The 12,651-nt window shown below is 54.0% G+C and overlaps 1 protein-coding gene across 2 annotated transcripts in view; it reads right to left on the bottom strand.

Annotated features, from left to right (window-relative positions):
* Positions 1-5,664, bottom strand: part of RFX4 (regulatory factor X4) — a 141,021-nt gene extending 135,357 nt beyond the window's left edge. Inside the window, exon 1 of one of the 2 annotated variants that reach the window (XM_073213785.1) lies at positions 5,233-5,664. In XM_073213785.1, coding sequence (XP_073069886.1) covers positions 5,233-5,275 — 43 coding nt within the window. In that variant the 5' untranslated portion in view covers positions 5,276-5,664. The remainder of the gene's footprint in view (positions 1-5,232) is intronic. The other variant, XM_037007098.2, reaches the window with a different exon arrangement.
* Positions 5,665-12,651: the final 6,987 nt, after the last annotated feature.

Here is a 12,651-nt window from a genome sequence, read left to right as displayed (position 1 = left end):
CAGGGAGGAGGGAAGGGCTCCCCTGCTCAAATTATCATCAGGAGGGGTAGCAGGGTGTGCGAAGAGCCTCATCTTTTTGTAAAAGCTTGAGAAAGGGAGGATAGAGTCTGGTTTTCCTCTGATGGCAGCATTTTACCACAATGGCCGTTTTGTATTCCTTTCCAATATATGTGAGGGTCTGTGATGCCGGCTTCATCATCTCGGGGCATTTCACTGTTTCTTAAATTGACACTGGGCACAGCCCCATAAAATCAAGGGTCTTAAGGAATGCACTTCAGGTGTAAGTGAGAGGAAATGATGGCCTCTCAAAAGTGGTTGTCAGAGATTCTTCATGACTCTTAAAATCCTAAGTGTCTCATAAAAATGTTTTAATATGTTGTTAGTTGTGGGAGAGATTTACTAATTGTGCAGGGGATGACAGCAGTTCAGATAGTGGTAACCAGCTCACATACGCTTCCCAGTTCTATAGTAAAGAGAATGCCAGACTGCGAGATCAGCTTTCATTTACAGGGAATGAAAATTAATTTTGGAAAGGCTGTAAGATTTACCTAAAGTAACATTAGAAGTGGCTGAGTCAGAATTTTAACTCAGAGCTTTTCCCACGGTAGAAAGGAGAAAAAAATCAAATGGAATCTCCTTTCCACCCTCCCTCCAAACCCCTCCGATTTCTGATGAGGCATCTCCTTCTCTTCCCCTTCCCGCCTTATCTTAGCCCCTCACCTTTTTTGATAGGGGTTGACAAGGGTGAGAGGAGAGAAATTCATCCTAGATCACCCACGGGTGGGGAGGGAAGAAAAGCTAGAGCCCTTCATGTTGGTGAGCCTGTGGCTCATGGGGGAGGCGAGCGCACTGCCCAGCTGGCGCCTAGCTTTGAGATGGGAAGAGAAGCTGGAAGAGAAGCTGGGGAGGTGTAGTGGGGTGGCTGGCTGCAGGGGTTGCCTCAGGTGGGTTGAGTTAAGGTGTAGCTACTGCAGAGAAATTAGGAGACCTCCGCGCCTCTGGGAAGCGGGACGGTCCAGCTCCCACACAGCCGGGAGGTCCTGTGCAGACGCCTCTCTCCCCTCGCACTCGGCCCTTTGTGGTTGGCCTCTGCCTCTGGCTCTCGCTCATGCCCTCCGGTCCCCCACCCCCCTCAAGTCACCCCAACTGCACTCATAATATTTTGCTTTGCGCCGGGTCTGTTTTCCACCACCAACTTCCAGCAGTCTCCATGGCGACGCGCTGGGGAGGGGGGCGGGCGCGACTATGGAAATCCCAGGGCCTAGCCGCGGGGCCGCCCTGGCAAACTTTTCGGGTCTCCGGATGCTGCAGGCCGACGGGAAAGCGGACTGTCCCCGGCCTCCGCGCGGAGTCGCGTGTGGGGTAGCCCGGGGCCGGCCTGTGCGCCGCGTCCACGCCGGCAAGGGTTGCAGCCAGCGGGCCTGGGGACCCCGGGACCACGCGGCTCTCGCTTGACCCTGCTGCCAAACCCAGACGCCGGCGCTTGGCAGGTGTTGAGAGTGGGGGCGCGCATGCCCCCCACCCTCGGCCACACACACACACACACACACACACACACACACACACACACACACACACACACACACACACACACACACACACACACACACACACACTTCCCGGGAGGAAAAAGCATTCTGATTTGGGCGCGGGAGCAAAGCTCAGGCCCTCGGCCCTTCGCTGCTCCGACCCCGCAAGGCTAGGTCCCCGGGCCGGAGAAGGCGGCTCCCGGCCTGAGGCCGCGCCTGGGACAGGATGGCGGAGACCCAGGCCTCTTTCTCACCCGGCAGCTCTCGGCCGTGGGCCCTGCGCCAAAGTCACTAGACGTCCCCACCTGGGGGCCCAAGGAACCAGATCGGGCCTTGCGCTGAGCCAGGGCCTGTAGACCAGCATGCCTTCCAGCCGTACAGGCTCGGGGTGCTCAAATCCCGCTCCAGGGTACTTTGGCCTCCCCAGCTCGATTCTGGAGATCTGGACAGAAAGTGGTTAGAGGCGTAAGCTTCCAGTCCGGAATCGGCAAGTGCGCCTCTCTAACATTCCATCCCGTTTTACGAGAAACAACCCTTCTGTTACGTAGGCGACCAACTCCGCCCTGGCCCGCTCCGCACTTCTCCGTGGCCTAAAATTCTACCCACTTTTCTACCTCGTTCTCGAATTCCGCGGTTCCCAGAGTAACTGAGCAACGCTCGCCCGGGCAGGGCAGCCCGGATTGGACTCACAAAGCCACGAACACGTAGCCGCCGCTGGCGGCCCCTGCGGCTGGAGTGGGCCACGCGGGGCTCTGCTCGCTTTTGCGCGGCGTCGGCCTGCGGCGCGGGTCGGGAGGCACGCGCGCCCGCCCCATCTGCAAAGCACGCACCCGCGGGGCTGCGCTTCGACGGCCCCACGCGCGCCCCTGCGGCCTTCGCGGTCGCGCCCGAGCTCCGCGGTTCGGTGGGGCTCTCGGGAAAGGGGCCCTACTTTGTCCGGCTCCGCGGAGGGCAGGTTGAAGGCCCAAGAGGCGCGCGCCGGTGCCCCGGCCTCCCTCGACGGGCCATTGTCTTAGCCCCACACTTGTTTAGTATTTTGGGAAAACTCGAGGAATATATTACCGGCTCGGTGCGCGGAACAAAGGGGCGCGTTTCCGCAGGTCAGGCTGAAGTGGCCCCAAGGCAGACCACTAGAGCCCCGGTCCCTGCAAAACCGCTCTTCGGGCCCGAGGCACTTTGCGGGGATTTTCCTTTTAAGAGTAGGGGACGGAGGACGGGCTCGCCAGCCTCTGATCCCGGACGCTCCCGACTTTGCCCCAGCCCTTGCTGGGAAGCGGCTGTCCCAGCCCTTTCGGAATAAATAATAAAATGATATTCGTGGTTCTGGACTGGCGCAATCTTCTGTAAATGCAGAATCCAACGGCTCCTAGGAGCGCTAGTCTCAGCACGCCGGGGAGAAAGGACCTTTACATAACAAGGGAAACTCGGAGAAAAGCTAATTGGATTAAGTTCTCTGGAAGGGAGGTGAGGGGAGGCTCCTGGACCGGACCGCGCCGAGCGGCACTTCCCTAGTGAAATGTCACCTGGTGCGCTTCGTGTCATTTCTGAACGCTGCCATTTCCCTAAAGTTTTCTTTTGCGTTCAGGATAGCGGTTTAGGGATGTCTCGGAATTACGAAAAGGGGAGAATTGCAGATGGTGAAAGATTTCGATTTCAGAACGTGTTTAGGGATGTCTATAGTTGAGGGTGAAAGTGATCAGCTGCCTCCACGACCACCAGCTACATCGAAGACCGAAAGCCACACAGCTCACCCCAGATCGCACAGAGACGCTCCAGTCGTGAGAAGGGGGCGGCTAAAACCCCCAGCTGGGCCATGGCCGGTGTGAACTGTGGGGAGACCCCGAGTCCTGCGAGGGCCCCTTGCATATATTTGGCGGCAAAAAGCGCAGACAAGTGTTTAATTTTGTTCAAGCATATATTCGGGGGTGGGGTACCCAGGTGGTACGAGGTAGCACAAGAATTTGACATACAAACATGGAGGGAGAGGCTCTTTACCCTCACTGGTAAAGACCGCCAGCGGAGTAGACCCCAGCTGCCAGGCGCGCGGCAAGCGCCGCTTCCCTTGCCTTCAGGTATCTACACAGTAAGGAGGGCTGCGGGGCTCAGCCCTTCCTCACGCCCAGGGGTCCACACCCACTCAGGGGGGGCTCAGTGGGAGAGGGAGTTGGTTCTTGGGATCAGAGAGACAACAACCCTGGAAAACCGAAGATTCCCCCTAGCCAGAGAGAATGGGTGACCCGGCTACCAGAGCCTGGGCAAAATCCTGGAGGGGCTGGAAATCTTTTCGCCGGGACCGAAGACAGACCATCTGGGGCGAAGCCCGGATGACCCTACCCCCACCCCACATCCATCTCCAGTCCGCTTCAGGGTGGATGTGGGGAAACATTCTTGTGATGTATGTGCATTTGCTCAGAGAAGAACATCGCTATGTGTTAGCGATGGCAGAGGCTGGAAGGCACTTGTTGCTCCGCGCAGCAGCGGATGCTGGTAGGCATCCTCCCAAGATCGCGCCAGGCTGCTGCCTGGGCCCAGGCTGCTCTCACCGCCCTACTTCTGCCTCTCCCCAACCCCGCCTCCCAGAGAAGCCCGAGGCTGCAGCCGAACCGGGACAGAGGAGGACTGGTTGGGAAGAAAACGAACTTCCAGAGAACTTCTTCATCTGGAAGGGACAAAGGGGGCATAACTCAGATCTACAAGTTTGGCGGCTCTTCAAAGGCGTTAGACGTGGAAGGTGGCGAAGGTTCTTCTGGAGAAAGAACGGAGACACCAGGCTTTTTTGATGTAAGAGATTTCTTGGCTTTCTTCCTCGGGTGTTACGGACCAACACGACCCCAAAACCTGACGCCCACAACCAACAGCCCTCAAAATGCTGAGCGATGTGCAGACCCTGTCACCAGGCCTCGCCTGCCGCGGTGCATCCTGCCCCCCCACCTCCAGCAGTTAGAGCTCCGGAGCCGAGCGCCTCGTCGGGTGCCCTTTCCCGGCAGGGGGCTACACCCCGCCTCGGACAGCCCGGGGCTCCCACCTCCCGACCGGGCGCGGATTTCCCAGGACCACCGGGTTGGCTGCCGCCACTCCCTCCAGCTGCGCGTCTCCACCAGTCGGAGCCTCGGTCCCCACCTCCCAGGCACTGCGCGGAGCGGTTGCCCTCCCCGCCTCTGGGGAGTTCCGCTCGGCTTCCTGGCTCTAGCCACCAGGCCCCGAGCGCACCGCTATTCGGGGGCCCCCAAACCCGGGGGAGGAGCCGGGTCCGGGAAGGGGCGGTCGGCTCGCAAAGTTTCTGCTAGTGGCACCTCGAGCTCGCTGCGAGCCAGAGAAACTTTACGTAACTTTGTATTCAGGGCAAGTGAAAGCACGCTCCTCATCGCGCGCGCGCGCGCACACACACACACACACACAGACACAATCACACGCTTATACACGCTCACACGCACTTCCACGCATCCACTTACACACATCGCGCATCGTGCGGGATTGAAAACTTCTGCACGCTCTCCACTGTTTTCTGGCGTTTCCACTGTCGAGTTGTCCCTTCGCAACTTTTTGCAACTTAAGACCAAACCGGGAGGGGCGGGCACGAGAGGAGAGGGAAAGGAGTGGGGCCCACTCGTGGCCTCGGGGGCGACTTCCCAGGCTCTGTGCTCCCCTTCTCCATTTCTTTCCCTCCCAAATGTCTCCCCCAACCCCCACCATTAGGACTAACCTGTGGAATCCATGTCGGGTTCCTCCAGTAACCCACAGTGCATGCTCTTCCCATGGACAGCACAGGCGCCCCCCAAAATCCTGATGTTTGGGAATCCCCCGTGCCAGAGATGCCCAGCGAGAAGGGGAGTGAGGAGGGGAGAAAGCGAGAGGGCCGCGGAGGGTGCAAGGGCGAGAGAATAAAGGAGGAAAGGAAAGAAAGAAAGAGAAAAGAAGAGAGAAAGAAGAGAGAGCGAGAGGGGAGAGCGCGCGGAGAAGGGGGAGACAGAGCGAGCGACCGAGCGAGGGGACCCTCGGTAATCCAGCCGGGCAAAGCCAAACCCGTCAAAATGTTTGCGGATGTTTCATGGGAAAAAGCATCATTTTATAGGAGCCCCGATGGGAGCAATGTCATTGATAGGCCAGCCGGCCTGATGAATGGCCGCTCGTCAGATGGGGCCGTGGCGAGGCGCACTGTGAAGCCCATTGTGGGCCTGTTTTGAATAAGAAAAGCCGCCTCCGAAAAGGGGGGCTCGGAGCGACGCAATCCCAGCCCTCCGACTTCCCCCTTCTATTATAGCATTAGCAACGTTTTTCTTATTTAAAGTTCCAGAGGCCTTCTCCAGCCCTCGCCCGGCACTCATTACAGGCGAAATCAAAATTGGCTTAGATGCGGCCCCCTCCCCCTTCCCTCCCCCTCCCCCGCCGGATCGAGCCCGGCGCGGCGCGGTTTGGCTGGGTGGGGGGCTCGGGAGAGCCGGGGGCGCCGCCTCCGCAGCCACGAGTGGGCCCCGCGCCCTTCGCTCTCCTCTCGTGCCCCCCTCCCGGGTTGGTCCTGGGTCAGATCTTAAGCGGGGGCCCCGGGAATGCGGGAGGAGGTGCGCCTTGGTCCCCTTCCACGCGGGTCCGCGGACACGAGCGGGGTAGAGGAGCGGGGGAAGGGGAACCCGGCCCCCAGACCGCACCGCCAGGCTGGGCGGAGGCTGGGCGGGGCCGACCCGTCTCCTCCAGAACTTTCTCCATCCTGCTCTGGTTCCCTCTCCTTCGTGTCTCACGCCTCTCCCCGTCTCTCCCTCTCGGCCTGTCTCCCTCTGTCCCCCACTCTGTCCCCTCGTCTCGTCCTTGCTCCCTTTCTCCGGTGTCCAGCCCCTGCCTCCACGTCTTTGTCTCACCCCGGGACGCTGCCCCTCCGTCTCTATCCCCCTTGGTCCCTCCGACACCCCCTCCCCGCCTCTTCCCGTAAACTCTGTAGGTCGGTCTGTGTCTCAGCCCCTCCGCCCTCGCCCCGCCGCCCCCCGCCCCCCAGCCAGCCGCGGAGTTTGTGAGAAGCCCCGGCATCCAAGTGGGGACGCGTTTTTCCCAGGGACCCCTCCTCGGCCGAGTTTAAAGTGCAGAAAGGCGGGGGCGACAAGCTGGGGGGCTGGAAGTGGAAGTGGGGGGGCCGGCTGCGCCTCCGCGGGCCCCGATAAAGTGGCCGTTCGCGGGCCGGCCGCTCTGTGATTAGAATATGAATGGGGCTCGGCAGGCGGAAGAGAAAGGCGGATTACGCGGGTGCTTTGACCATGGACAGAGGCAGCGCCGCCGGCCGCGGGAGGGGCGGGGTCCCTAACGCCGAGCGAGGGGTTCTCTCACCCGGAACCCCACGCTGGGCTCGCTTCCCGCGGTCGCTCGGAAGGCCCCCCGCTCTGCTCTCCCCTAGCAGGGCTAAGTGGGACAATGTGGAGAGGGGGGCGAGGGGCCAGCACGCGCCGAGTTAAGGTCACGGCGCGGGAGCCGGGAGGCGGCGCGGAGTGCGGGCTGGACGCAGCCCGGGCCTGGCGGACTTGAGGGCAAGGGGTTCGAACTCGACTCGCAAATTTCTTAATCTTTCTAGGCCTCAGCTTCCTCGTCTGTATAATGGGGCAAAGATGTCCCCTCGCCAAGTTGGGGGGAGGATGAGCGAGGCAGTGGCTGTGAAAGGAGCTAGGCCCTTGCCGTTCGCTCTGCTTGGAGCCCTCCTTGCCATCTCCGCGCTCCTAACGCGTCCCGGCGCGGCGGCTCCTTCCCACCACCCTGGTCTGAGTCAATGACGCCTCCTCGGAGTCGCTGTGCCCGACCCCTCTGTGGGAGCGACCTCTCTGCTCCGGCCACTGCCTGGTTCATTACCAGTTTGCTTAGCAGGAATGCTGTTCACAGCCGCAGGCACAGGACCCAGAACAGCGCCACATCCTTTCCCACGGCGATGGTTGGTGAAGGGAGGCGGGGTATCCACGAAAACTTCGGGCAACCGAAAGGGACGGTGGCGACCACCGCAGTCGTCGTGGTGTGCATGAAGATAAAGACAGCGGGATTCGGAGTCAGGTGGTCTGAGCGGCTGGGTGCACCTCTCACATCCTCAATTTCCCCCTCCACGAAATGGGGCGAATGATAAACGCCTCCTTCAGTCGGCGGCAGGGGCGGATCAGAAGGTAGAAGGCCCAGAGCTTGACCAAGTGCCTTGCGGAGGCAGCGCGGAGGGCGCAGTTTGCCACCAACCAAGAATACTTCGGGTCCCCGGAAGGAGCACCCTTAGGGAACCAGTGATTTCCAGAGGACGGAAGCGACTATTACAGCTGTTACTATTTTTTAAAATTATGATACACGCGAAATGGAGGGTGGGCCGGGTTCGCCGAGAGAGGTGGGGGCGTGAAAGGAGAGTGAGGAGAGGACTGCTAGGTGGGCCGCGCAAGATGGGGTGCGTGCCCCTCACAGCTCACGGCACAGGCAAGCTGGGTGCAGATGGCAGGGGCCTGCGCCATCTAGCCTGGAAGCACACTCAGCCACGATGCCGCAGCAGCACCTCGGAGCTTAGAGAAATGGAAGTAAACACTTAATCATTCCTTAGCAAATTTTTATTGCACACCTACTATGTGCCCGGCACTACTGTAGGCGCTAGGAAAACAGCAGTGAGCAAAATAGACTAAAAAATATTCCTGAAGTCCTCCTGGAGCTTACATTGGAGCGATGGGTGGTGGATAATATATAATTAGATTATATAAGTTGTAATATGGATGTGACCAGGGAGCGCCTGGGAAAGTAACATTTGAGTTTTACAATAGTGCTGTTCTAGGGCCTGGGGACAAGGGTGTGTTCATTTGTGACACTTAAGATTGTATGCGTTTTTCTGAAAGTATTCCAAACTTCAATAAAATGTTCTAGATTTAACGCTAACGTTATGACAACTATAATTTACTCTTCATGTACTAACTGTGCTTCTGCTGTGATAGGCATTGCCACATATTATCTCATTCAATTTGCACAATACAACTACCAGTTAAGTATTATTGTCCCACTTTTAGCAAAGAGGAAAGCTTGTCTTTGTGGCTCTCTTGCCCTTGGACACAATAATGAACTATCCAGTTATTATTCTCCAGAGCTCAAAATCTAAAGCAAACATAGCAAAGGCAATCAGTGGAGAAAGTGAGGGGGCTGTGGGAACCCAGAGGGTGGACATGAACATGAATCTAAGCCTGGGAGGCTGGTGAAAGCAGGCCTCCTCTAGGAAGTGGTAACTAAGCCAGCAGCTGAATTCACCAGTGAAGGGGTGAAGGGGTATTACAGAGAGAGGCAAGGATGTGTGGCATGTTTGAGGGCTGGAACCTGGCATGGCTGCATTGAAAGGGGAGGAGGAAGTAATGGGCAATTTCTTTGGGAGGTAAACAAGGATAGATCGGGAGGGTCATGCTAAGAAATTTATCCTGGAAGGGTTCTGAGCTTCCAAGACTAGATTTGTGTTTTGGAGATACCACTGTGGTTCTAGTGTGACTGCAGGATGCGGTTGGTTACTAGAAGTGGAGGTTGTTGGAAGAGAAAGATTAAAATGGCCTGAAATAGACATGGCAGTGGGGGCAGGGAGACATGACTGAGTTTAGGAGATACTGACAAGGCTGCATCCACCAGCCTTGGTGCTGATTGCATGTGGCCAGTGAGGGGCAGGGAGCTATGATGCCCGAGTGTCTGACTAGGGCTACTGATGCCATTCACAGAGGTGGTCCGATTGGGGGTGGGCGTGGCAGGAGGAGGGAAGATCGGGCAGCGGGGGAGAGATGATTTGAAGGGCCAGTAGTCTAGTAGAAATGACAGGCAGGCGCTCCTACAAAGGCACGGAGTTGGTACTGCTGTGTAGATCTGGGTGCTCCTGAAGCCCTCACAGTGGAGGAATGAGCAGTGCAGTAGAGGAAGGGGCGGAAGGGATCCCCCTTAGATCAGCTGGCACACTCTGCCTTCATTGTGGTCGTCTCCATGGTGCCCTGTCTTTCCCAGTCCCACCACTTTATTGTAATTATTTGCTTGTTCTATGTTTTATTTTCTCCACAGAGCTTACTACCACTTAAAATTGTTTATTTCCTGTTCACTGTATGCCTTCCACACCAGAATGCCAGAATGCCACACCTGTCCTTCTTGCTCACCGCTGTCGCCCCTGTCTTGGTGCATTTACTGACTGCTATGGTTGGCCCATCCACTGGCCCATCTCTGGCTGACTGGTAGCAGGTGACACACACTCACGAGAGCACAGGACGATGGTGCAGTGAAGTCACTAGACACAAGTGCTACACTTAGCATAGTACTGAAAGGTTCTTAGTTACTCTAAGTGAAAATCAGAGCTCTGTCCAACTGACTCTAAGATCTAAAGGACATTATTGCCTCTTCAAACAATCTCCAAAACATGTACACAGTAATATCTTGGGGTTGCATTATTGGTGGGGGGGGGGGTCTAAGCTTGGATCACTGTCAGTAGAGAATCCCCTGCTGGGTAAGACGTCCCTCCTTCCTTTTTCTCTTCCTTTCTCCCCTCTTCTCCCTCCCTCCCCGCCTCCCCACCCCATCTCTTTCTTTCCTTCTGCCAGTCATTGAACTACCAGTCAGCGCCAGGCTGTGCTCTAGGCAGAGGCTCAGAGGTAAACAGGATAGACAAGCTTCCCGCCCTCCTGGAGTTTACATTGTTGGGAGGGTTGACAATAAACAAAGCTAATGATAAACATCATTCCTGCTTTCATGGATCTTATTTTACAGTAAAGACATGAGCCCCAACCTTACATTTGTTTATGATTCATTTGCTAATTAGTTAAGTAATCACCTCAACAAATATTGCCTTACACCTTCTACATAACGTCTGTGAGGTGTGGGGACAATCTGACAAGACTGTGTTCACCTTAACTTGCCTTGGTTCCGTGAAGGACGGTGGAGAAGAGCAGCTATTCAGCAGCTGGTAAGTGCTCCCCAAGAGGGTTGCCTGGAACCACTAGGGGAGGAAGGGACCCCGCTCACTCTGCCACCACCTGAGGGCTGAATTGATTTCTGCTGACAACTGCCATGTATAGTCAGAAAATGCAAAAGGATATATGCAGAGCTTTTAAAAGAATAGCACATAGATGGTATTGTATATTTCTTATTACATCATACTGGGACTCACATGTTTCTCTGGGTTCAGGTGGGGTTCTTCCATGATTATGCTCTGCTATCTGTTTGCTCTAGTCCTCTGTTAATAGGACATCTCCACAAGTTCATTTGTTCGTCATGATCACAAGATGGTTGGAGTTGCGAAAGCATCAAAGTCTCCCTCACACACTTCTCAAAGACTACGAGGAGAAAGAGAATATGTCACTTCCGCTGTCCTTTTGAAGAGTAGGAAAACTCTCTCAAAAGCCTCTTGGAAGATTTTTTCCTCTTGTCCCATTGGACAAATTATTTACCATCCATTCCTTAACCAGTAAGAGGCAAAGGGCAAATGCATATCATGGCAGGCTCAAATGAACCGAAGTTCTCCCCTGGGGCCGGAGAGGGGTCCATCTTCCTCTAAAACACACAGACACCAGGTACATGAACCACATCTGTGTTCAGTTACCAAGGAAGAAGGGGAGGTATGGGTAAGCAGCCAATATTGTCTGCCAGACCATTGAACAGAGGATCAGTCTTGCGTAACTTCATGCTGTGTAGTGGGAAGGGCCCTCTGCTCCACTAACAAAACATACATCTTGTCCATGAATACCTTCACTCCAGGTGCTTGCCTTGCCAGAGCACATGACTTCCAACACTCTCCTGTTTGATTCCCGTCAACAGTTCTCTTGTGAGAAATAAAATTGACTTTGGATGGTGCAAAGCTTTTCATCCCACCCATTTTCCAAGATGGAATCTTCAAAACTTGGTTGTTCAGTTTGACAGGTACAAAGAGGAAAGGTTCTGCCCCAGTCTCTCCTGCGTGTTCATGAGAACTGATTTACCAGTGCAATGCTTTTTTCTTGGTAGCCAATGCTCTTGCATACAGTCCATGGGTCATACTCAGGAACTATGCATTGCAAATGAATGAATGAATTCTGCTTTCAAAATGCATAAATGACTGAGGGGGAAATAATTTACATACTTTATGCAATTCCAAGAGAAATTCCAATATAATTTTAATTCATCTGGAAGTGTAAATTGGTGAGACTTAGTCAAGAAAATTTTGATCTCTTTAAAAATTTATTTTTTCCTTTGTTAAATAACAAAGTAATACATGTTGGCTATAAAATTCAAGTCATATGAGGGTGTTAATCACCTCCCCCTTATAACCCTAGTGTGGTAACACATGTTAATAGTACGTGACTATGCCTTTCTTTATGCTTAAACATAAAAAAGTTATAATTGGATAAGAACATTTTATAGTTAGGCCATACCATAATTTCTTCGACCTGTCCCTTATTGAAGGTCATTTAGATTGTTTCCTTTTTTTTCCATAACTAATAATGTTCAATTGATCATCCTTGCACATATGTTCTTATGTATTGGTGCTTTTATTTCTATCAAATAGATAGCCGTGAAGGGGAACTCTAGGTCATTTAACATTTTAATGACCTTGATGGATTGCTTTCCCAAAAACTAACAGTTCACACTTCCACCACCAATATATAAAAGTGCAAGGTTCTGCATTCCCTTGCATGTACTTAATGCTACTTAAAAAATTTTTAGCCAAATATGGAATTAAAATGATGAATAATTGCTGTTTTCATTTGTACGAGTGAGGTTCAGCACCTTTTCTTGTATAACTCAATTTTTGCATTTTATCCTTTGTAAATTGCTTATTTGTGTGCTTTTTTGTGTTAGCAACCTTTAAAGTGGCTCCCAGTGACCCCCACCCCTGGTATTCATGCACTTATGCAATTCTCTCCTCTGGAGTATAAGCTGGACCTAGTGATTCACTTCTAATGAATAGAATTTGGCAAAAGAGATGAGCTGTCACTTGCGATTTTTTTCCCACTCTGTGGTTTATGCTTGAAGAGTCTTACTTAAGAAACCTTCCTTTCTCCAAGATTACAAAGAAAGTTGCCATTTTTCTTTCATTAGCTTAAGCTTTTTAGCATCCCATTCAGACATTTCCTCTATCTGTAGTTCACCTTTGTATACAGTTTTTTTTCAATATAGTTAACCATTTTTTTTTCCCACCAAA

This window comes from Manis javanica, chromosome 10 (genome assembly GCF_040802235.1).
Source record: "Manis javanica isolate MJ-LG chromosome 10, MJ_LKY, whole genome shotgun sequence".
In the NCBI taxonomy this organism is placed as follows: Eukaryota; Metazoa; Chordata; class Mammalia; order Pholidota; family Manidae; genus Manis; species Manis javanica.
Note: the sequence above shows the minus strand (reverse complement) of the source record. Positions and strands in the feature narration are given on the sequence as shown.